Source organism: Apodemus sylvaticus, chromosome 23 (assembly GCF_947179515.1).
Source record: "Apodemus sylvaticus chromosome 23, mApoSyl1.1, whole genome shotgun sequence".
In the NCBI taxonomy this organism is placed as follows: domain Eukaryota; kingdom Metazoa; phylum Chordata; class Mammalia; order Rodentia; family Muridae; genus Apodemus; species Apodemus sylvaticus.
In genome coordinates this window covers 26,394,509-26,419,167 of record NC_067494.1, presented here as the reverse complement: position 1 = coordinate 26,419,167, position 24,659 = coordinate 26,394,509, and the positions used below count along the sequence as shown (strand labels likewise).

Here is a 24,659-nt window from a genome sequence, read left to right as displayed (position 1 = left end):
GCCAGAAGAAGTGAAGAAACGCAAGAAGGCAGTGTTCTTCTGCCTGAGTGACAAGGACAAGGACAAGGAGAACACCATCCTGGGGGAGGGCAAGGAGACCCTTGTAGGAGATGTGGGGCAGACGGTGGATGAGCCCTACACCACCTTTGTCAAGTTGCTGACGGACAAGGATGTCGCCTGCTGCTATGCTCTCTACAATGCAACCTAAGAGACCAAGGAGAGTAAGAAGGAGGACCTCTGGTGTTCATCTTCTGGGTCCCTGAGGAGTGCACCCCTTAAGAGCAAAAGGATCTATGCCAGTCCAGGGATGCCATCAAGCAGATTACAAGCTAACAGTTACAAGGAGGTCAAGGACCGCTGTACCTTGACAGAGAAACCTGGTGTCATTTCCCTGGAGGGCAAGCCTTTGTGAACCACCTCCAGCCCCCTGCCTGGGGCATCTAGCAGCCCCAGACCTGCTCTTGGGTGTTGCACCCTGCCCCTTTCCTGCCAGATCTGAGGAGCTGGGAGATCCCAGCAGGGGATGGGCTAACCTTTCACACACACACACACACACACACACACACACAGTTGCCAAACATCCCTCGCACCCCCTGGACCGTCCTCCTCCCTCCATCCCTGGCAGTTCTGGCCTTCCCAATCTGCCTTTGATCTTCTGATTCCTCCTGGGTTGATGGAAACCAAGTCCCATCTTAGGTACCCAGTTTGGGGGGAGACTTTGTGTTTTTTAACAACACCCCTACTCCTCATCCCTCTCCACCCATGTTGCACTTCTAACCACAATAGTGACTCTGGGCTTGTCTGTTTAGTTCTGTGTGTAGATGAAATGTGGTAATGGCCCTCCCCCACACCAGCTGGTTGCCCTCCCCTTTCCCTTGATCTTAGCCACTCCTGGAAGCAGGACCAGTAGGGACCTTCAATTAAAAAAAAAAAAAAACAAAAGAAAACAAACAAACAAAAAGGCTAATTAACAAAAGAAACCTATATATTGCAAGCATTTATTGACAAGCTCTGTTCTCCTCAACCTACAAAGATACATGCATTTCTAGGTATGGGGGTTGGGAGGAGACAGAGTGAGGGAGAGAAACAGAGAGCTAGCCAGTGGTCAATATCAAGTGTCTCCCTCTATCATTCTCAACCAAATAGTTTTAGGCGAGGCTTTCATTCCTCTCATAGCTCACCAATTTGGGGTAGACTGCTGGCTAACCATTGAGACTGCCCCACCCCCAGCACTGGGGTCACAGACACAGTGCTACTGTTCCTACTGTCCCCACTTTTAGGTCCCTACTAGGAATCCAAACTCAGGCCCTAGTACTAAGTGAGTGACTCCCCAGACTGAGGGTAACTACATTTTACCTGTAAAACAGCATCCTATGACCTAGGTCAATTACATACCCAAATATTAAGCCTCCCAAACCACTCACTGCTCTATCTTCCAGTGTCTTCCATCTTTAAATTGACCTCTCTAATGCTCATTCCATGACCAACCTAAAACCTCAGAAAATACGAAAGGAATAAAATATGCAAAACAGCTATAGAAGTTTTAATAGTACCATTTAATTACGTACATATATGTGTGTGTGTGTGTGTGTGTGTGTGTGTGTGTGTGTGTGTGTGTGTGAGCATCAGTCTGTACGCATCAAGTGTGATTGCTCTGAGGCCAGAAGAGGACATCAGATCTCCTACACAGACCTGGAGTTACAATTATGAGCCACCCTTTGTGGGTGCTGGGAATTGAACTTGGGTCCTCTGTAAAAACAGTATATGTTCTTAACTGGCAAACCACCACTCTCTAGCTCCCTCAATACTATCATTATATGCTCTACAATTTACTAGAGAAAACAGCCAAGATTCCTGTGGTAGTTTGAATGACTCCCATAGGCTCATATAATTGAATGCTTGGTTTCCAGTTAGTGGAACTGTGTGGGAAGGATTAGGAGGTGTGGCCTTGTTAAAGGAGGTGTGTCACTGGGGGGAGGGCTTTAAAATTTCAAAAGCCCACATCATTCCCAATTATTTGCAGGAAAAAAAATAATCATCATCAACAACAACAACAACAATAACAACAAAAAACAAAAAGTAAGCTCTCAGCTACTGCTGCAGTACCATGCCAGCCTGCCGCCACACTCCCCAGCAAGACAGTCAGAGACTACAACCCTCTGGAACCATGAGCCCCAACGCTTTCTTCTATAAGCTGCCAGTCTTTTCAGGGTCTAAACACCTGATACGGAGCAAGACTGCAGTGACAAAACACTGCAATCAGCAGCACACAGTTTCTAATCCTTACAAGAACTTTGAAAGGGGCGGAGAAAGAGGAACACTCCTCCACTGCTGGTGGGTTTGCAAGATGGTGCAACCACTTTGGAAATCAATCTGGCGGTTCCTCAGAAATCTGGGCATGACACTTCTGGAGGACCCTGCTATACCACTCCTGGGCATATACCCAGAGGATTCCCCGGCATGTAATAAGGACACATGCTCCACTATGTTCATAGCAGCCCTATTTGTAGTAGCCAGAAGCTGGAAAGAACCTAGGTGTCCCTCATCAGAGGAATGGATATAAAAAATGTGGTATATTTACACAATGGAGTACTATTCAGCCATTAGAAACAATGAATTCATGAAATTCTTAAGACAAATGGATGGAGCTGGAGAACATCATACTAAGTGAGGTAACCCAGTCTCAAAAGATTAATCATGGTATGCACTCACTGATAAGTGGATAATAACCTAGAAACTTTGAATACCCAAGACATAATCCACATATTAAATGATGTTCAAGAAGAACGGAGGAGTGACCCTGGTTCTGGAAAGACTCAGTGCAACAGTATAGGGGAATTCCAGAACAGGGAAGTGGGAAGGAGTAGATGGAGGAACAGGGGGTGGGAAGAGAGCTTATGGGACTTTCGGGGAGTGGGGAGCCAGAAAAGGGAAAATCATTTGAAATGTAAATAAAGAATATATCGAATAAAAAAAAAAGAAAAAAAAAAAGAAGGGCCTCCTCTGTTTTACTTCAAAGTTAATGAACCACAGTTTCTGTGGTGGTGGCTCGTGCAGTGTACATTCAAGTTAGTCCACTGGCTGGACAACTTTGGAAGAAGGAACTTTCCATCCAACAAGACAGGAGCAGTTTCCTCCAGTCACCAATCCCAAATGCTCCCCAGCAGGACATAACCAAAAGCAGGCATCTGTTAGCTGAATAATTATGACTTCAGCACACCCCAGTTTTATTGACTAAACTCCAATGACCTTTCCACTGCTTAATTATTCCCTAAATGAAAGGTATTTTTCAACATCTGCTCCCGATTTATTTTTAATTTGCATTTACTCCACTGTCTCTGCTGAAGCTGAATTCGGCAACACAGGATGACATCATCTTCGCAGTGTCAGGTTAAACACCTCCTAGTCTTCAATTAAAGTTGAGCTGAAATAGTTTTCTGGGCTATTCTGCCTACAGATTTTACTTATCTAAACGATTATTCCCACTTTAAAGTGAGATTAGTGTTCTTTCCTTGCTATCCTTACAAAGAACTCTTGTTCTGTGTTGCATGATACCTTTCTATGTCTACATTCTACAGAAAGGCTTCCTCGAAACATTTGCAGAGGCTACAAGGAGATATAAAGACCAGAACACATTCAGAGCTTGGTTCAGAGCTCACTGAAAGTGAGGCTTTGGTGGGTAAGGCCAGGAATCTTCCACACTAAATTCAGGAATATCCTCTCTGTTCTGAGTCAATATTTACATTGTAAATATCAAAAGGCATTATCATTTCACATAAGACAACAAGTCACTTGACAACTGGATCTTGTATCACTTGGAAACCAATTTTGCTTTTAAGTCTGTTTGGGATAGATTTTATTGGTTCTTTTCTGTGGACTCTTTCTTTTAAGTCAATCTAAATATGCTTTTCCCTAAATGGGTTGTTAAAGAATTATCCCAGTCTTTAATGTAGCTAACGTCTGCACAAAATTCTGTGTCCCCGTCACAGACGGACAGCTAGCTACTCAGGCCCAACCCACAATGCCCTTCCACATATCCCTGCCCAGGAAACTGCCCAGGAAATGGCTCCCGTTAAATTGGGGGCGGGGGGGTGCATTCCATACACAGAAACACAACACAGCAATTACTATCTTCAACCTTGAAAGTTGCCTTCTCCAGGAACGAGCTGACATGCCTTCCTAAACTTTCAAAGATGTTTAACAGGTAAACTCAGTGGTATTCCTGCAGAGGTCTACAAGAAATTTGGGGGTTTGGATTGGTTTCATTCACTTTGGTTCTTGAAACATACAGTACAAGCCCTCCGGGACGTTCTTGTAGATCCCTATGGAATGCGCTACCATGATCACGATCCACTTAGCTCCTCCTCCTTCCCTTTAGTTTTTTATCCTGTCTGATAGGTCCTTCTTCCTGTGTGAATATCTGTGTGAACCATGTTCAAGCCATGCCCACGAAGGTCAGAAGAGGGTATTGCATTCCTAGGATCTAGAGTTACAGATGATTGTGAGCTACCATGTGGGCGCTAGGAACCAAACCGAAATCCTCTAGAAGGGCAGCCAATGCTCCTAACCATTGAGCCATCTCTCTCAGTCCCTTTTATAATTCTTTAGTCCTCTGTTGACATACAAATCACCCTTTCTTAAAATTCATTGGTTTTGAAAGAACGAGAAACAGCTTCATTTCAAAGGAAGCAGAAATGCCAAACATCGCCTACTTAGACTTTAAAAGGCGGAGGCAAACGTGACTTTTCTGTGAGCATAAAGAAAATCAGGAAAGTAGCACAGTTTGTTTTTTTTTCCCATTACCAATGACAAACACTCCCTTTTTGGAAGTAATGTCTTAAAAACTATATATTCATATTAAGGGACTAGAGAAGGGGCTCACTTGGTAGAAATCCCCAGTTCTCCAGGAACCAGGCATGTCGGCATACATCTGTCCTCTCAGAACTCCGGACAGCTGAGGCTACATGAGACCCTGTCTCCAAAAGTGGGGTGGGGGTGGAAAAGGGGTAGAGAGAACCAGCCAGGTACACAGCCAGGTACACAACATAAATCCCAGCACTTGGAAGGCAAAGGGAGACAGTCTCTGTGAGTCTGAGGCAAACCCAGTCTACAGAGCAAACTCCAGGATGGTCAGAAATAAACAGTGGACTACTATCCAAAAACAAAAGAACAAACAAACAAACAAAAAGAAAGGAAGAAAGTTTTCAAAAAGAAGCAATGAGAGCAATCCATGCTCTGGTACTCAGGGTGCTATGAGGCTTCGGGAAGGAAGGGGTTAACCACACTGAGGTGTGACTACAGTACAGAGGGGACAGAGACACCCCTATTCAGAATTTGGGAGGGACATTCTAGTTCAGATGCCCTGGGACTGAAGCATCCGTCAGCCCTCCTCTGACCCACTTTCCGGAGTCTCACCTCCTCTCAGCCAAACCCACTCCAAAACTCCAAACTATGAGGCACCCACAAAAAAAAATTCATCAAAGTCCAATATTGTGAAAACCATTACCTTTTATATCTATTTACCAGGAAATGTTTCTGAGTAAAAATAAACAACACTCGACTCTTCCTTTCCTGGCTCCTGGAGAATTTAGACTGCTCTCTAAGGCTGAGAGCCTCCCAGGCCTGACAAGTCTGACTTTCACTATCTAAGCCAAGGCACCAGGAAGGAGAAAAACCCTCCCTCGGGGGCGCCTGGAACTCCTGAGTCAGAATCCACAAGGGTGACTCAGACACACAGCCTGAAGCTCCAAGCCCAGAGTTCCCAATAAGAGAGCATACATCGATCTGTGTAATTACAGAATTTTCTTTAAATAATGCAGTGCACAGGTGCCCTTGACCGGGTATGTCAGTCTCAAACTAGATCTCCTCCACATAACTACTGTAGAGCCAACCATCATAGTAAGGAAACCAAACCTTTCTAATTTGCAGACAAGTGGAGTATTGATATTTCTGAGAGGGCCGGAAGCAGGGCTGTCCATCTCCGGCTTTATCACTTCAGATGCACTGAGTACCAAGTCCTATCTTGAAATAGATTTCTCTGCTGAGAAGGTCCTGCCTTCTCTTGATTTGGGTTGTTTGTTTGTTTGGGAGGGAGGGAGTTGTGATTTTGTTGCTGGTTTGGTTTTTTGGTTTTTACTTTTTGTGGGAGATTTTCTTGTTGTTATTGTTCGAGGTTTTTTTGTTTTTGTTTTTGGTTCTCATTTTGTTTTGTTTTGTTTTGTTTTAAGGTAGAGTCTAACTGTGTGATCCTGGCTGACCTGAAACTCACTGTGTAGACTAGGTTGGTCTCAAACTTGCAGAGGAGCACCAAAACCCTCAGCCTCCTGAATGCTGGAATGAAAGGCATGCACTACCACACCCACACCAGTCTTATTCTTTGAACAGAAAAAAGGTTTTGTGTCAGAAGGGCTAGGGTGACGGCACTGGACACATAAGATTCCCTAGCCAACTGCACACCAAAAGAAGGAAAGGATACTCATACTTGACAGGCTATTCGTGTGTTTGCTGTGTACCTGCGCCCCGCCACTTTGACAGAACTGGCATATTATACATACATACAAATTGTATGTATATATATATATATATATACATATATATATATACATACATACATACATACATACTCTTCCTGGATGACAAGATAGTTCAGCAGTTAAAGGCCCTTACCATTCCCAAATCTGGTCACCAAAGTCTATTCGTAGAACCCATACAGCGAGAGGAGAAAACCAATTCCCATAATCTGTCCTCTGGCCTCTACATAGGCACATCTACATACACTAAAATAAGCATTAAGAAAAACATTTTTAAACAATGATGGAACAAAAATTGAGTTCCCAAACCCAGGTGGAGGCTGTAGCACACGGAATCAGAACCGCTGCCACCCACACAAGTGTTAAGAGAACAATTCACTTGTGAGTCGCGCCACGAAAGGCAGCCCCAGCCAAAGCAGCCCCGTGGGACACAAACCTTAGCTGAGAAGTCTGAGGACTTCCTAAGCCCCAAAGTGTCACCTGCACCCTGAGAGTGGAGCAAGCAATGGCAAATGGGAAGGAAGCCTGGCTTCCGAGGCCGGATCCGGTCCCCCGCCTATCATCTCCAGAGTAACTCTCTCTCATACTGTAGCTCACGAAGTAAGGTGCTTGCCTTGTAGGTATTTGGTATGGTGGCAGCATTTGGTCTGCTTGTAACTCCAGAACTAGGGAGATGGAGACGGGAGGATCCCTGGGGCTCAATGGCCAGGCCGACTACCAGGAGCCAGCCTGTGACAGGCCTGCTTAAACAAAAAAAGGTTGACGATCCTCAGAAACAGCACCCAATGTCATCCTTTGGTCTCTAAGCACTCACGCACACATATACATACATGCACAAAATCTTACACTGGATAACTTCCCAACTATTAAGTTGAGCATATCTCTCATTTAGCAGTTTTAATTTTAAAAAAATGCATGCCAAAACAACAGAGTAAATGCTTATTTCTCTACACAGAGTAAGAGGGGGGGACTCTAGGTACCTGAGTCCCACTCTCCACTGCTTTAGATTAAACTTTAACTAGTGTTTACAACTGCCTGCATGATTTCCCGTGTTCCCTTGTTCCCAGGAAAATCATGATATCAGCATCTAGTCAAACTTCTGGGTTCAAATAAGGTTCAATCAAATTGAGTTTTCGGTCCTGTCTATATAATGAACACAGCGCCTCTGCTAGAATATTGGCGCAGACAAGATCTTAGATCGCTCCTCCTCAGCCTCCTGAGGTGACAACACAGGCAAGACTTTGGTTTATTCCAAGATTGCTGTTTTCTAACAGACTTGAGTTTCCACCAGGGTCCCTATTTGAACCTCAAGGCAAGTCCCAAGGGCTCGTGGATAAAAAGCAAGCCTGCTGAAAGGCTTCCCTTCAAAGCGCAGATATTTCAGCTAAGGAAAGGTCCAGGAGTAGCAAGGAGCTGTTTTCCATAGTCCCTTACACTGTGGAGAAAATTCTCTCACGGATACTAAAATGTAAAGCATTTTTGAAAAGCAGACCACTCACTCCCTAAATGCGACTTAGCCACTGTGTTGTCTGAAGAACACCTTCTGAAAGGTCACTGGAGGAAGCCCAACCTCCTCATCCTTTCCCTCACACTGAACCTTGCTGGGCAGTTATAATTTACACCAGATACCGTAGGGCATGTTTTCAGTAAGCTGGCTATATTGTAACACGGTGTGAACCATCTGCAAAGGAATCTGCTTTCTTTTAGTTTCAAGGGCTCCTCTGCCCTGCCCCCAACCCATCTCGATAGCACAGTTACCTCTCTGGGCACCAGATCAGGGCCTACCCGGTGCCAAAATGTCAGCGCATCTGAAATCCTACCTTCTCTGCCAGCCAGTTAAAAGCCTTGAACAGCCATCAGAGGAAGAGAGAAAAAGAATCTACGTCAGAAGCAGTGTCAGTCTCTCATCTTCCGCCCCAAGGACTGTCTGTCCTCCAGTGTTATCCCCTTTGTCAACTCCCGGAAGAGAATGACAGAACAGAGATAGAAACGAAGGCAGCCAAGAAGCAGCAGGTCCTGTCTCTTATGTCACCAGGGAACCAAAGCAGCTCCAGACTTCAGCCCGGGGTCACCCTCAATAGGTAGCAAGGAGAAGACAGAAAGAACCTGTGCACAGTTAACACCGGGCAAATTCGCAAGGGATGGATTTGAGCATAAAATAATGACCCTTCTGGCAGCCACAGGATGAAGCACCTTGTAAACAAAAAGACTATGTCGAGTTCAGACTCCAGGTCTCCCTAGTCTAACCTGAACCTGAATTCAAATCTCAGCGCCTGACTCTCCAAGCCATAGAACCTTTTCCATTGGGTAAGTTCTTATCACTTGGCTGCAATCCACTGTGCCCCGGGGCTTGGTGCCAGGGGTGTATTGGTTCCCCCAAGTCACACAGAGTTAAGCTGCATGGAAAAAGATATCAGCAAGTACAGAAACAAGCAAAGTACCAGATAGCGAGAGGGAAAACACGGAGAACTCACAAGCAGTGATACAACACAGGGTGAGTAAGCAGGGTGTGGTGTGCACACCTATAACTCCAGCACTTGGGAGGCTGAGGCAGGAGGATCATGAGTTTGAGGCCAGAGTAGGATATAAAGCAAGGCCTTTTCTCAAATAAATACAGAAAGAAAAGAAGAAAAAAATAAATAAAAGAAGAGAAGAATAAAGAAAAGAAAAAGTGTAGGTTAAAAAAAAAAAACCGACTTCCAAAGTCAACAGAAAAGGTCACTCAATGAAGGCTGCTTTTAAGCATCGATCTAAATTGATTGACAGGGAACCAGAAAATGATGAAAGAAAAAGGAACGTGCAAAGGCGCCTGGAAAGGTCCTACTGAAATGGAGAAAAGACAGTGTCTGTGGCTGTTGATTGCCATCTGTGCAAGTGCAGCTGTGATGCAGGAGTCAACATCAGCATCACCTCTAAGATGCTAGCATCCAAGGCCAGGTACCACATCACAGGCTCAGCTCTGCATGGGCTCTAATTGCCTCAACAATTAGAACCCAGAGTTAGACAAAAACCAAAGAGGCAGCCAGCCACAGTGAAGCAAGCCTTTAGTCCCAGCACCTGGGAGGTAAAGAGGTGTGTCTGTGTGTGTGTGTGTGTGTGTGTGTGTGTACAGATCAAGCTGTCAGGATTATAGCCACTGCTCAAGACCTTATCATAAGTGCTTTAACAGCCAGCAAAGGCTTACTGTCAGCAACTCTAAACCCTAGCCTGGTAGACAACAAATGCTTTCTAGACTTCTTTTTCATTGGGTGGGGGTGGGGTTGTCCAGTTGGTTTGCCAGTTTTTGAGATAGGGTATCATGTAGTGACAGGGTATGATCTGTGTGTCATGACCAATTAATGATAATCCTGAACTTCTGATCCTCCTGCTTCCACACTGTGAGCACTGGGATTACTGGTGTGAGCCACTCCAACATGTTTATGTATTAGTGGGGATTGAACCCAGAGCTTCATGAATGCTAGGCCAGCACTCTACAAAGTGACGCACGGCCACAATCCCCCCCAGTTCCTTTCTCAGCATTACTCACATCTAAGGCAACCACACCTTCCAATGCCTACCTCTGATCACTTAGTTATAGGGCAGGAATGAAGTTCAGAGACAGTGTGTTGTTGATGTGGGCACAGCCATGCTGCAGCCTCCTGGGATGACCACGCCTTCCCAGGGAGACGTGAGGAATCGCAAGGGAGTGAATTGGAGGTAGATTTGATCAAAACACATGATATGCATGTATAAAACTCTCACTTTTATTTCAGTCTTTTAATAGGTAAGGGTGTTTCCCTGAGATGGGATTTCCATAAATTGCCCAGGCTGGACCCCAAATAGTATGACTGCAGGCATGAGCCACCGTACTTGAGTTCCTCTCTCCTCTCGCTTTCTTTTTATGTTGCTATGGCCTTTTTTTTAAATGGCCTTTTCCTATTGATTCTATCTCCACCTCCCAAATGCTGGGATTATAAGCAAGCAACAGGTACTAGGTGAGCATTCCTTCTTAAAAACTGGAAAACTAATATGCAGCATGAAATATATCCCGTAAAGATCTTTCCACTGTATTTACTGCATGCAGATCATTCTAACTATTTAATCTAGACTTCTAAAAGTCTCTTAATAATGTGTAAACTTTAGAGTATCCTGAGGTAATACCCTGTGTACTAAGCATTTGCCACAAGCAAAAAAAAAAAAAAAAAAAAAATCGAAAGTTTGGCTTCCAGAAAGCAAAAGGATGACTCACAGACTCATTCAAATCCAAATTTATCTGCCAGCTTTTGCAATACAATCCAGCCAGAGGAATGTGACTCCTACCTCAGCTATTGCAGGAGCTAAATTGTCATCGTGTTTTGAAGTAGGTGCCACTCAAAGGGAGGGCACAACCATAACACTGGCAGACAAATGCTACAAGCAATTAGGAAGTTTTTAAAAATGTAAGAACTAAGTAACAGTCCACCCAGTGGCTTTGGAAAACACGTGTGTACTAAGAAAGAAAAAGAAACTATCCCAGAGGCCAAGAGGATTCTGGGATATATCTCACATCTTTTTGGAGGCAGAATCTCATAGCCCTGGTTGGCATCAAACTCAAAATCTCCCTGTCCTCCCAGCCTCCCATGTGACAGGATAGCAGGCGTGTGCCGCCATGACCAACAACTGTTTTTAGATTGATTTACTTTATTTTATGTGTGCGAGTGTTCGCTTGCATGTGCGCATGTGTACTCAGAGGTCAGAGGAGAGCATCAGCCACCCTAGAACAGGACTTCCAGATGGTTGTGAGCCACCATATAGAGTGTGGGTGGGAACCCAGGTCTCCTGGGACAGCAACAACTACTCTTAACCACAGTGCCATCTCCCAGCTCCCACCAGCAATCTTTTAAAAGGTACTTTTCACATCAACAACCCCTATCTCATAATCACTTAACAATGCATCAACAGCATCCGCCATGTTTGTAATGTTTATATACACTCACATACACGTACACAGACCTCAATATCATCATTTCTTATGAACACGTAGCTGCTTTAGTCATGCGCTCTATCTTAATTCCCTCCACTGGGATGCTGCATAATCTGCACAGCTGTGCAATCCCAGTAAAGAAACAGTGAGTTCCTAGCTATTTCTAGAGTTATTTGACTAAGAACACAGACTTTAAATAAAATAGGAACAACCTAAGAGCCAGCAGTCATTTCCACTCTAGGCAACAATGACCTAACTCATGTCCAAGTTGGATTTTTATGGTGTTTTCCTTTTTTCTTTTTTTTTTTTCTATTGTAAACAGTACTACAGTCGACTTCTTAAATGTATCTCCCTAACCCAAAATCTAAGGTCTTAATGTAATAGAGATTGACTTGGAAAGATGCTAAGGATCACCCGACCTCAGAATTCATAGACTACGAGACATACAGAGACATCTGTCTGTCTTCCACTTTCCTGTCACTTTCCACGTTTCTAAATATGAATTTAGAAACGAAAATGAAATTTAGGAGATCACAGCCTCCTCGAAGTACACTTTACAGTGCATATACCACAGGACATGCTGACACACTTCCCAAAGAGTCCTTAAACCTACAAAAATCACTGCATAGTCACAGCCATATAACTTCCAAACGTTTTACCAACCAAGCACCTCCAGCATCACAGAGGGAAATGCATATCCTGCTGAGATCTCATTCCCTGCACATATTTTAGTAGTTTCAACTAAGAAACGAGCTCTTACCATAACACACAGACATTTCCAATAGGAAATATCACCTTTGAGTTCTATTTAATGTTGTTGTTATTGTTGTTTAAGAGTGACACGAAGGTAATGTTTATAATGCTGGAGTTACAAAAGGATGATGTTCGCAGCCAGGACAGGACTCTATATAATTTTCCAACCGCAGAAAGGCCATACTTGCTCAAAAATATCTCCCCTTTGAGCCTGTTTCAGAACCATGTTTGAAGCTCTTTAAAAATACAGAAATTTTCATTCAGTGGGTTTGGAGCGGAGCCAACACATCTGCATTTGTAAAAAAAAAAAAAAAAAAAAACCTCCCCAGTTGATTCATTTGGAGAACCAGAATTGAAAAGCAGTAGTTATATAATAAGCTGGGGGGGGGTGGCATCCAAAGACCTCCAATCCAAATGTTCACATGAAAGTCATCCGCCGGTCTCAGTCTGGCTGATTTGATCACACTGGGGGAAACTGTATCTTTAGAAATTGACATTTCAAAAAGGAAAAGAGAAGGTCACATGCCAATGTTAGCATCCAACAGCAAGATGGTGGGTGGGCAGAAGGTTACGCAGTGCCACCACAAGAAGATCTTTCTGCCAGAAACTACAGTATTTGCCACTCTAAGCATGTGATTCCTTTCCACTTTCAGGGACTAAGGGGAAATGTTAGACTTTGCCTGTCTATCTTACTGACATCATAACTGTGACATCAGGCTGCAGGCAGGAGTTTCTCACAGAAAAGCTATGGCACACACTGTAACAAAGGCAGGCTTGGAGAGTAAGATAGGCCACACAGAGACTGGATGTCACCTTTGACAGAGCAGCAGTCGCGGCGCAGAATTCAGTTTTTCAGAGTCAACACGAACAATGCACAACAAGCTGAGAAAACCCTGTCTTTAACACAGTCTGTGCAGAAGGACCCGCAGTGGGAGCTGCTGTTACTCACCAGATCTGGACTTAATGATATCACTGAATTCATTCTGCCCATCATCGGGCCTGGCTTCAAGGTCCCCATACTTGGCCATCTTGGATGAGTTCAATATAATCCAAAGGCTTTCCCAGATCCTCTTCTGAAGACTAACTCTGAATAACGGTCCAGGCTAGCATGAATACCTAAGAGGGAAAGAGAAAGTATTGACTAGAAATACAGAGACATATTCCTTTTTTTTTTCCTTCGCTTCTGGCATATGCCTGTGTGTGCGTATGTGAAAGGGGTGGGTGTGCATACACGTGTGCCCATGTGCATGTACGCGTGCGTGTATGCATGTATGTACATGTAGAGGTCAGAGGTTGACATCTGGGTGCCTGTCTCAACTGCTGCTCTCTGCCTTTTATGTTAAAGCAGGGTCTCTGTTTGAACCCCAGGGTTCTCCTGAATCCACATTCCACATGCTAGGATAACAAACAGGCTGCCAAATCTGCCAGACATTTGCACCGTACTAGGATGGATGGGGGTGACGGATGGGGTGACAAGTCCTTAACCACTGAGCCATCTCCCGGCCCCATATGATCTAATACACAGTTATACAGTGACCAGTAAAGCTTACAGAGCTTATACCATGTACGGCTTTATTTAGCACAGCCTCTCACAGCCTGAGACCTATGGACACTAAGCTTCACAGATAGAAAAAAAAATTCATTATATAATGAATCACTTTATTACAACCCTGATAATTGACAACGGTACAGAAGAGAAACGGAAAGTAATAAAGTCATAAAGTGGACAAATCTGACCTGCCCAGGGTCATTGAGAAGACCTTCTTGAAGAAATGACGTTTGGACCTATCCTTCAAAAAGAGGAAGAAGTTCACTAGCTACAGGGGAAGCAGAAAAGAAAGGAAGAGTTTGGTATGTGACATATTAGCGCCACTGGAACTGAGGAGTGGGGGCTGAGTCCTGCTTTCAGATATCAGAAAGCCAAGAGGAAGCAGGACACAGGTGAGGAAGGATCCTGGGGACAGAGATTCCTAGAGAGGCTGGGATACCTGCCTGAGGACAATGATAATCGAGAGGTGACAGAAGCCCGTTCACACCAGGGCTTGTCAGTAGGCCAGAGTAACTCAGGAAGCGCCCAGGACTCCAGCAGAGGAGAGCAGTGTTCTCACTAAAGAACTTAGATCGTGAGTAAGGAGACATCAATGGAAAATTTTCAGCTCTTCTCTACCTCTGAAATTGCTTCATGCTACTACATTGGAAGGAAATAGATCCCAAGCTTGACCAGTGATCAGACTTTACAAAAGCATCAGCGGGGCCTTCGGTGATAATGGACATCACAGTGCACCATCTGTGGAGTATCTCTGTCAGAGTACCAACCATGAGGCTGGTCACGGGCAGACGAATCGGGAGAGGGTATCAAAACCAAAGGCCTAGGGAATTAGGAGATAGTTCTCTGGGTAAAGGGCTTACTGCACAATCATGGGAACCTGACTTCAATCCCCCATATCCATATTTTATAAAAAGAAAAGAGGAAAGCAGGTATGGGGCATATGCCAGCAATACTTCCTCTGGAAACAAAAGGCTCATAGCCAAAGGCTCAGTAAGTCTCATTCGATGTGAGATCCTGTCTTAAAAATAAGGTGGAAAGTCATTTGGAATGTAAACAAAGAATATAGAAAATTAAAAAAAAGAAAGAAAAAAGAAAATATAAAGTCAGCTTAAGCTAAATAAATAAATAAATAAATAAATAAATAAATAAATAAATAAATAAGGTGGAGGGCTGGAGAGATAGCTCAGTGGTTAGGAGCACTGACTGCTCTTCTAGAAGTCCTGAGTTCAATTCCCAGCAAACACATGGTGACTCACAACCTTCTGTAATGGGATCCAATGCCCTCTTCTGGTGTGTCTGAAGACAGCAACAGTGTACTCACATACTCAAAATAAATAAATGAAATCTTTTAAGGAAAGACTTATTTAAAATAAATAAATAAGATGGAAATATTAGAAGATGCACTATGCCAATCTCTGGCCTCAAACTAATACACGCAAACCCCCCCACACACACACACACATCATGGGCCCAATGTCACTCAAACAAAGATCACCTGAAGAAAGGGAACTTCTTCACGGACCAAACAAGACTAAAGAGACCCAACCACCAAATACTATCCTGGGTTGAATTTTCAAAGAAAACATTTTAGAGTTTACTCTAGGCAATATTATTATACCAATGGTAAACTTCAGGACTAGCTAACACAGTGTCGTGGGGTACAATATCTTTCATTATAAGAGACGTGATGAAATCTTCAATGTCTATGCATTTATCTCTGTGCATCGACACGCATATGCATACATACAAAGATGCACACAGGCAGAGGAAGAAAAGGTTATACGGAAAAATAGCAGCTCTGTATCTGTCATGCTAATCTTTCTGTCATAATACTATTAATATTATAAGCAATATATGATTGTGGCCTCAATGGATTAGATGGAAAAAAATGAGTGGATATACAGGATATTAAATAAAAGGTCAATAAGACTCAGGAACAGCCCTGGTATTAGAGATGCAGGACACTAGCATGCTGAGTGACTCAACTGGCACAGAGCAGTTCAGAAGCATTGGGCTGGGAACCACGGAGGACATTACAGAGAGGAAGGAATGTGATTTGGATTTTCTCAGTGTAAGTTGCTTCTGAGACACAGAAAGGGAAAGGGACTAGTATCTGGATGTCAGGGATGGTATGTCTTGTAGATGTGTAGAAATGTAGATAGCCCTATACAAACTTTATTCTGGAAGGTTCATCACACCAACTCTGCTACACATAGGAACCACTCAGATAAAACAATCCAATCTTCAGTAACTGTGAGAAATATCTCCAGGGCCTAAAGAACTGAAGGTCAGCCTGCAGTAGCACCCATTCATTCCGAAGGCCAGCAAGCCCTGTTCTATTCTGCTCCAAGCTTCCCGGATTACACTGCCCAGAAAGGAGCACAGCTCAGTTTTAAGATCAGCATCTGTCTCTTCCTGACCACACCCCCTTTAAGAGAGCCCCAGTGTCAATGACATCCAAACAGTAATCTGCAGAAAAAGTATACTAATTCACGCATTAAAACACGTGTCAAAGCCAGGCAAGGTGGTTCATGTCTGTAATCACTGAGATGACAGAATCACTGTGAGTTCTGGGTCTGCTTGAGCTGCCAAGTGAGACCGAGAGAGAGAGAGAGAGAGAGAGAGAGAGAGAGAGAGAGAGAGAGAGAGAGAGAAATGTCAGGCCTAGGTTCTTTCTAGGTAGTAATAGACCACTCAGTTCTTTAGTGGTTCTTCTTTACGATTTTAAAATTATTTTTATGTGTAAACGTGAAGTGCCTACATGTATGTCTGTGTGCACATGTTAGTACCTGAGGCTTATGAAAGCCAAAAGAGGGTGTTCCATGCCTTAAAAGTGGAGTTACAGGTAGTTGAGAGCAACCAACAGCAGGTGCCAGGAACTGAACCCAGGGCCTCTGCAAGAGTAAGAAGTATGAGCTGCAGAGATGGCTCAGCGGTTAGGAGCACCTTTTGCTCTTCCAGAGGTCCTGGGTTCAATTCCCAGCAACCACATGGTGGCTCACGACCATCTGTAATGGGTTCTGGTGTCCTCTTCTGATGTGTCTGAAGAGAGCAATGGTGTACTCATATGTATAAAATAAATAAATAAATATTTTTAAAAAATAGAAAGGAAGATGGGATCTTTCTAAAAATAAAGGCCAGCCTCAGTCCTTACTTCGAAGAATGAATTGTACTACGTTGTTATTTAAAATTTCACATTTGTGTAACACTAGTATGTTCTATTACTCAACATCCATTCACTGTAGGCCACAGTACTGCTTAATTATATAAATATGAACATTATGCAGCATAATAACTTTTCTTTCCGCAAGTCAGGAAGCGAGGCGACTCCATTAATAAGAACAAAATGAGAGTCACAGCAGCTGAAGCCAAGGAGCACTGGCGAACTGCTAAAGCCTTAAGAACCATTTCCTCTCAATATATGGATGGCCTCGTCAGTCTCCCAGACTTCAGAGGACATTAAAAGACTTCTTAAATGTTTATTATGACTTTATGTTTATTAAGAATTTACAGACCTGGGTACAGTGACTCAGAGCTCTAACTCCAGCACTTAAGAGACAAAGGAAAGAGGGTCCCCAAGATCATAGGCTAGCCTGAGCTACAGAGTAAATCCCAAACTAGTCTAGGCTACCTATCTAAAAATTAAAAAATAGACTAAAAGGGCAGAGGATGTGCCTCTGTGGTAACGTGCGCTCCTAGGGTGGCCGTGTGTAGTCCTGGGTTTGATTGCCCCCAAACTACAAAAACAAAATTAAAGTCAAAAGTAATCGGTGAAGAAGACTGGCAGCCTGGCCCTTTGCCAAGCAGCGTTCACCAGGAGTGACCCAGTAACTCCAGCTGGAGAAGGCAGAGTTTAACGCCACCCTCTGCTACACAGGGAGTTTGTGGGCAGCCTGGGCTACATGAGACTTGGAGGTCGTGGAATCTCCCCACAGAGAATATAATCAAAAACAAATATATCCCTATCTTGAGGTACAAAGTGTGAAAGATTTTTCTAAACTTTTATGTGTATCTTTACTATATTAGAGAACCAGCATCTTGTCCACAGAATATGTAAACATCTTACTATGGGAAATCCCAGTTGCCTAAGAAAAAGTCTCTTTCCTGGAATGAGGCTCCTTTGAAAGGCAGGTCCAGTGCTATTTCAGCATGGCGTGGCTTTACCAGGGACCTCCAGTTCAGCTTCTCAAAAATGTTTCCACTCCCCCTTGTTCTGGAAAGACTCAGTGAAGCAGTATTCGGCAAAACCAGAACGGGGAAGTGGGAAGGGGTGGGTGGGAGGACAGGGGGAGAGAAGGGGGCTTACGGGACTTTCGGGGAGTGGGGGGCTAGAAAAGGGGAAATCATTTGAAATGTAAATAAATTATATCGAATAAAAAAAATTTTTAAAAAAATGTTTCCACTCCATTAGGAAGGGACCTGCCACCAAGCCTGACCAGCGCACATTCGACAAATAAATGTCTAAAACTGCATTTTTAAAATTTTCGTGTGAATGTCTGCCTTGAATGTCTGGTGCCCAAGGAGGCCAGAATGCACATAACAAAGTGAACTTGGATTCTCTCTTAGCCACTGAGCCATCTTTTAAAACTGCACACAGGCTCACCCACAAACACTGCCGCCAACTTCACTTTAAGAAAAAGTTAACTTGTATACAGGGTTTCATTTCCTTTGCATGGGACCAATAGTGTTTCTTCATTACAATGTTTGATTCTGCCATTCTCCTTGGGGTAATTTTTCCAGTCTTGTCTTCTTGACAATACAAATCCCTACTGCACTGCAAAAACATAGCAGGAAAAAAAAAAAAAAAAAAGATCAATGAACTAGAAAAGAACCAGAAGGAACCACGCTAAGTCCTTTAAAACCTTTAACACCCTGGAACGGGGAAAACATCTGAAATGTAAATAAAGAAAATATACAGTAAAAAGGGGAAAAAAGCATTTAACAGCCACCAACTCTTGTTGCCACGAATGTCCCAGGAGCTCTGTGCTGAGTTGGAGAGTTTAAGGATACCTCCTTCCAAACTCTCAGATGCAACCCAGGTGTGGTGGTGCAGGCCTCTAACCCCGGACAAGGCTACTTCCGAGGCTGAAGTAAGAGGACTACCAGTTCAAGGCCAGCCTAGGCCACATGGTGAGACCCTTTCTCAAAAATAACATAAAAAAAATGCTACAGCGACTGTAACTGGCTGTTGGAGTTGCGTGGGAATAGAATCAAAGCTTTCTTAGTAACAATGTGTCCCAAAGAGGCTCCACTTCCGTCCACACCCAAGGAATGAAAGGAGCCACACTCCACACCGGGATAAGGGAGAAACTAGGGGTGAATGACCCGGAGGTTGTATAGGGCTCCGACACAATTGCTGCGGCTTTCTCTTCCCTCAAAATGACAGCTGGTGACGTTTACCGAGTGTTTCCCCACTGAAACCGAAGCGTACCACAGCACAGGCGCCAGTTCCCCCTTCAGGGTGGATGCTTCTTTCTCAGTTATCTCAGAACAGAACTCCAGGGGTGGTGGCTTTATAGGCAAAAGTTCAAGAATACACAATGTCATCATAAAGGAATATTCATCCAAGCAGCTATGGAGGGAAACTAAGTCCTGCAAACATTAGTCACTGGCAAGTAACCAAAAGCTAAAGGTGCTGGAGATGGTAGAGAGGAAAGCCGAGGAAAGTTTGCCATTCTTGTAAAGGAAACCGCAGAGGACCAAGAACTGCCATCCACACTAGGAAGCGCTCCAGGGAAGGTTAATGCCACTGTGATTAATGCTGTTTACGGGCGCAATAAATTTTGGATAAACACCCAAAGGAGAGTTAAGGCTATCTCGAAGGGCTCATAAAACCTGGTGTGGGGGGAGGGGGGACTTCAGAGGGAATGGCCCATGCCCCTCACTGCCTGGTCCTCGGGACTGAACAACCCACAGGAGCTTCGAATTCCTCCAGCTCAGGCAGACACCAGTGTTATCAGCAGACTGCGTCTCCAGCGCCACCAGCAGCCAGCCCCCGAGGGTCCAGCCTGACTTCAGAGGCCCAGGGCAAGTTCCAAGGGAATGGATGAAGCTGCTGCTGCGTCACCCCGGAGATCCCATCTCTCCTGGAATTCGTGTGCTCTGGTCACGGCAGACCCTCCCACTCAAATGCGCGGAGAGCCCACCTCTCCGGATCCTGGCGACCCAGGGGATCTGAAGGCTGGAAGAATAAAGGATGCTACTACCTCAGTGACTCCAGAGCCCAGGATCTCCAATTTGGGGTTTTAAAAAAGGCGGGTCCCAGGCTCTGAAGAGTCACACACGTTTTCTCCTCCCCTTGAAATAACCCTGGAACGCCACCCGATCGGAATCTAGGGACTTGAAAAGTCTCTTTGAACAATGTGCCTCCTAAAAGTTGCACAGCCTACAATTAGCTCTTTGTTGGTTTTGTAAGTGGCCTTGGGCAAGCAGAGCCTCAGACCCAGGCCAAAGAGGGGCATGAATTACCTTGTCAGTTGCAGTGAGGGATGCCAGGAGTCCGGAAAAGCAGGCGGCCGCGCAGGGCTGCGCACCAATGAGGTACCCCTCTGCCCCTCAGTCTCTCCACAGCAGCAGGCAGGGAGCTGGCCACCTCGCCACACTGCGGCCCCACCCTCAGGAACGGCAACCACACAGAGGTCGAGCACGCCCCCAGCCTGGAGGCCAGCTAGGAAGCGCTCCCCAACCCTCCCACCGCACAACCGCCCTCCCCACCCTCTCCTCCCGGACACCGCCCGGGCCCCGCCTTCCCGGGACCGGAGGTGTGTGACAGGCTCTCCGAAGAGGCCACGTCCCCTCTTGGAGATCTCTTAGTCCGGCTACCCCGCTCGGGGCGATAAACGGAAAGGCGACAGACACCCTCTCCTCCCAGGGAGAAGACAAGACAACAGCACTAAACTAGACCTAGGAATTTGAGACCTTGGCTACCAGTACGGATTCCCACCTTCTCATCCCGGCTCTCTCCCGCCCAGGCAGGGGACGTTGAGCCTTCCAGGGAAAAGTGCAGAAGTTGGCTACAGCTACTTCGGGACCCAGGCGGTGGAACAGCAGAAAGGTCCCACCTCCTTTCAGCCCCCGCCCCATTCCCTCGGGGACTGCGGTCACATTACCCAGCCCGAAGCTTCAATAATGCATGGGCTTACCTGCTAGCCAAGCCCCAGAGGCCCCAGCGTTCCTCTGGGCGTGTTCGGGTCCTGGGGAGCTTGCGTTGGCCGTTACAAGAATTTTGGGTTTTCTTTTTTTCTTTTTTAAATGCAACGTGAAAAGCCCAACAAGATCCAAAGGGGGGGGGTGGGAGATTCAAAATTGACACCCGATTGGAAACGCCCCCTGACTTGTGCAATCTTCCTGCCCGGTAGTTCCGCCAAAAACAAAACAGTCCAAACGCTAGAGCCTGGGGGCAGGCGCACGCGGGAGTTTTCCCTTTGCAGGAATGACCCGAAAGAAAAGGGGGTGCAGCTCCCCGAGGTGGCTCTATCGGCTGAGGGAACCCGGGGCTCCTCCTCGGCCCTGGGCGGGAGAAATCCCGGGCCCGGCGCAGCCCGCTCCCCTCCTCCGGGGAAGGACGACTCCACAACTTTGTGCGCGAGAGCTGCTAGGCTCCGGCTCCTCCTCCCGGTCCTCCCCTGGCCGCCGCCGGCCCCTTTGTTGGAGAGCGAGGGTGGGGCGCTGCTGGGTCGGCCCGCCACCCCGGGAAGGGGCTCGCGTCTCCCGGCACTGATCGCCCAGCCTTGGAACCGTGGATCCCGCGGATCGGACCCGCCGTCTTGCCGCTCGTGCGTCGCCGGGCCCCTGCCCCGGCCGGACAACTTTGTTCGCCCGCAGAGACCAGTCCCCCTGGGCTCCGGGTTCGGCCCTGCCCCGGCTCCCTGAACGTGGCGCTTCGGGTCACCTGACCGCGCGCCCGGTCAATCAGCGCTAGCCCTAAACGCCCTCCCAGCCCGCAGCCGCCGGCTTCATGCGGTGCACGGTGCGGGAATCCCGGAACCAGCCGTGCGTGCTGGAAGCCAGGAGCTGGACTGGGCACCGCGCGCCGCACGCACCGTACCCTTTATTCAAATTGTCCAGAAAATGCGCGTCACGCCCCCCTAAGCACACTAGGTCTCTGTTAACAGTGCTTTTAAAATATATATATACAGTTATTTTTTTATTTTACAGAAATTTCAACCTGCTGGCCAACTCATCCCATTTCAGTTCACTGTGGTTGTTCAGTTTGGGGTTCTAAATCCAAGGGTATATTTATTTTATGCACTTTTCTTCACATCGTTTTAAATGTTGTTTAAACAGCCTCATGTATCCTTATATGTTCATATGCACAAATAGTGTTGGTGCTGATCTTTACATTTTTGCCCTGTGTGTGTGTGTGTGTGTGTGTGCGCGTGATGTGTAGAGTTGGGGTGCTGGTGACAGTTTTCACATGAAGTCAGAGGACAACTTTGTAGAGACATTTCTCACCTTACGCCTTTATGTGGGATCCAGGGATCAAGCTCAGGTCTTCAGACTTTAGTATTCAACAGGGTCCTTACCAGTGGCAGACCATCTGCCAAACCTTGATTGGTTGATTGATTGATTGATTCTTTATTTTCTATTTTTCCAAACAAAATTACATCTGTTTGGAGAACCTGTTGCAAGTTTACGGGGTTAGCCAAGACATATCTTGGACTAAATGAAGTTTTCATTATGTATGCATTTTTTATTATACATTTATTGTAAAGCACTTCTGTTACTGTTTCCCTGATAACACTTGGAGGGGAAAATAAAAATAGCAACCAAAATCCTCAGCTAGTATAAACCTAGAGACAGATTGATGATGGTGTATTACCTCCTTAATACTCAAGGGTTAATTTATGATCCAGTAAAAATTATTCACTAGCCTTGGGTTAATTACCAGGTGAAAACCTCTGGAGTCTCTAAGTACTGTGAGCTAGGACTGAAGTCCTGGAAGAGACTTCTTAATAAAGTCCCTGTCTTAACGACTTCACTTTGAAGGATATTCTTCACACAAGCCAAATAGAATCTAAATACTAACTGGGAACTGATCTCATTTGCTCATTCACTTTCATTCTTTCTGTTAACAAGCATCGATATAAGGCCTGCCGCCATGGATGACACACAGAAGTCCAGCGTAGATCGTGCCCTTCAAGAATGTAGAATTCATTTAGTTGAGATAAGACATGTAAGCACAAACATTCGAGATTCCTGATATCAGATCAAGCGTGTTGTATAGATTACCATCTCTGTGACTGACGGGAAAGACTTTGGTTAGCTCTCAGTTTCAGCCGATTCAGGCTGAGGCTGGCTGGATCCATTGCTTTGGGCCTGAACCCAGGCAGAAAGAACATGGTGGTAGCAGACCCTGTGGTGGAGCGAGCACACCTCATGGCTGTCAGGAAGCAGAAAGCCAGCCAGAAGGAGGCACAGAGCAAGATCCGAACCCCCCCCCCCCCACAAAGAGATGACTCTACTAACTTAGAGTCTCCAAGTAGGCCCACCTCCATTAAATTAAACATCCACCAAGTGACTTAATCCATTTATTAGGTCAAAGACTTCATAAAGCAATTGCCTTTCATCAATTAACTGGATCTATTTATTAGTTAAGGACTGAGCCTCCAACACAAGAAGTCTTCACGAAGACACTTCATATCTAAATTATAACGCTGGTAGAGTTGGTGGAAATTAAAGCTAATCCTATTGAAATGATAAGGAGTTTAGAAAGATGAATCAGTAGTTAAAAGTGCTTGCTGCTCTTGCAGAGGACCTGACTTTAGTTCCAGGCACCCAAATCAGATGACTCCCCCACCTTCCCTCCACACCCCTCCTGCACCCCCCACCTCCCCCCCACCCCAGCGTGCAAGTGCTCTCTCTCTTTCTCTCTCTTTCTCTCTCTCTCACACACACACACACACACACACACACACATTAGTAAAAATGAAGTAAGCCAGGCTGTGGTAGTACACACCAACACTTGGGAGGCAGATGCAGGTAGATCTCTGACTTCAAGGCCAGCCTGGTTTACAAAGGGAGTTCCAGGACAGCCATGGCTACAAAGAAACCCTGTCTCCAAACAAACAAATGAACTAACAAATGAGAGAGACAGAGAGAGAGAGAGAGAGAGAGAGAGAGAGAGAGAGAGAGAGAGAGAGAGAGAGAGAGAGAGAGAGAAAACCAGCTTCAACTATATAGCAGGCTTGAGACACCAACTTCAGTAACTGACAGAAGGTAGACCTGGCAACCTGAGCAAACATCTGTGTGGGTCAAAGAGGAGGAAGAACAAAAAACAAGAAAACTTGGCAGCAACCAAGAATTCCCAAGCTGAAGCTGATTGTCCTTTGTTAGGAGAGGAAACCACATCTGGCAGGAGACTAAGACCACAGAGGCTTCTATTTACCTAAGAGCAGTCCCTATGAGACCTTTACAGCCCAGCCTCCTTTTGAAGGATTGTGGACACCAGTCTCCAGGAGGCATGGGTAACCATGCCTGTGACAACAGAACCTTCTGCCCACAGTGGCTGCTGGAAAGATCACTATGGAGCAGGTGGAGATAGTGATAGGAACGTGGGCCCACTATTAACTCGAAGCAATGATTACCCTAAGTGGCCACTGACTGAGGAAGACTGAAGATGTTTATACTGGTGTTACTATAGTAAGGAGAGTCTTTTACAGAAGGAAAAATTATGATGTGAGTAATATATAGAGTAATATATAAAATATATGTACATGAATATATCATATGTTTACTATTTGGGCATGATCCACATAAATGCAGGGGACTGTATATTATATAGGAGCCCAAAAGAAAACATTCTCTACTAAACCTGTGCAATAACATGTAAATCCAACCACACATGGTGGAGTATGTCTGCAATTCCAACTTCCTGGGAAACTGA

At 45.3% G+C, this 24,659-nt stretch overlaps 1 protein-coding gene and 1 pseudogene across 2 annotated transcripts in view; one reads left to right on the top strand and one right to left on the bottom strand.

Moving 5' to 3' along the window:
- Positions 1 to 412, top strand: part of LOC127674194 (cofilin-1-like) — a 6,854-nt pseudogene extending 6,442 nt beyond the window's left edge.
- The window catches only part of Utrn (utrophin), a 508,244-nt gene extending 487,254 nt beyond the window's left edge, over positions 1 to 20,990 (bottom strand). Inside the window, exons 1-2 of one of the 2 annotated variants that reach the window (XM_052169847.1) lie at positions 20,917 to 20,990; positions 13,175 to 13,341 (exon numbers count right to left, since the gene is read on the bottom strand). In XM_052169847.1, coding sequence (XP_052025807.1) covers positions 13,175 to 13,253 — 79 coding nt within the window. In that variant the 5' untranslated portion in view covers positions 13,254 to 13,341; positions 20,917 to 20,990. Of the gene's footprint in view, positions 1 to 13,174; positions 13,342 to 20,242; positions 20,403 to 20,916 lie in introns of those variants that run through there. The other variant, XM_052169848.1, reaches the window with a different exon arrangement.
- Between the last annotated feature and the right edge of the window lie 3,669 nt (positions 20,991 to 24,659).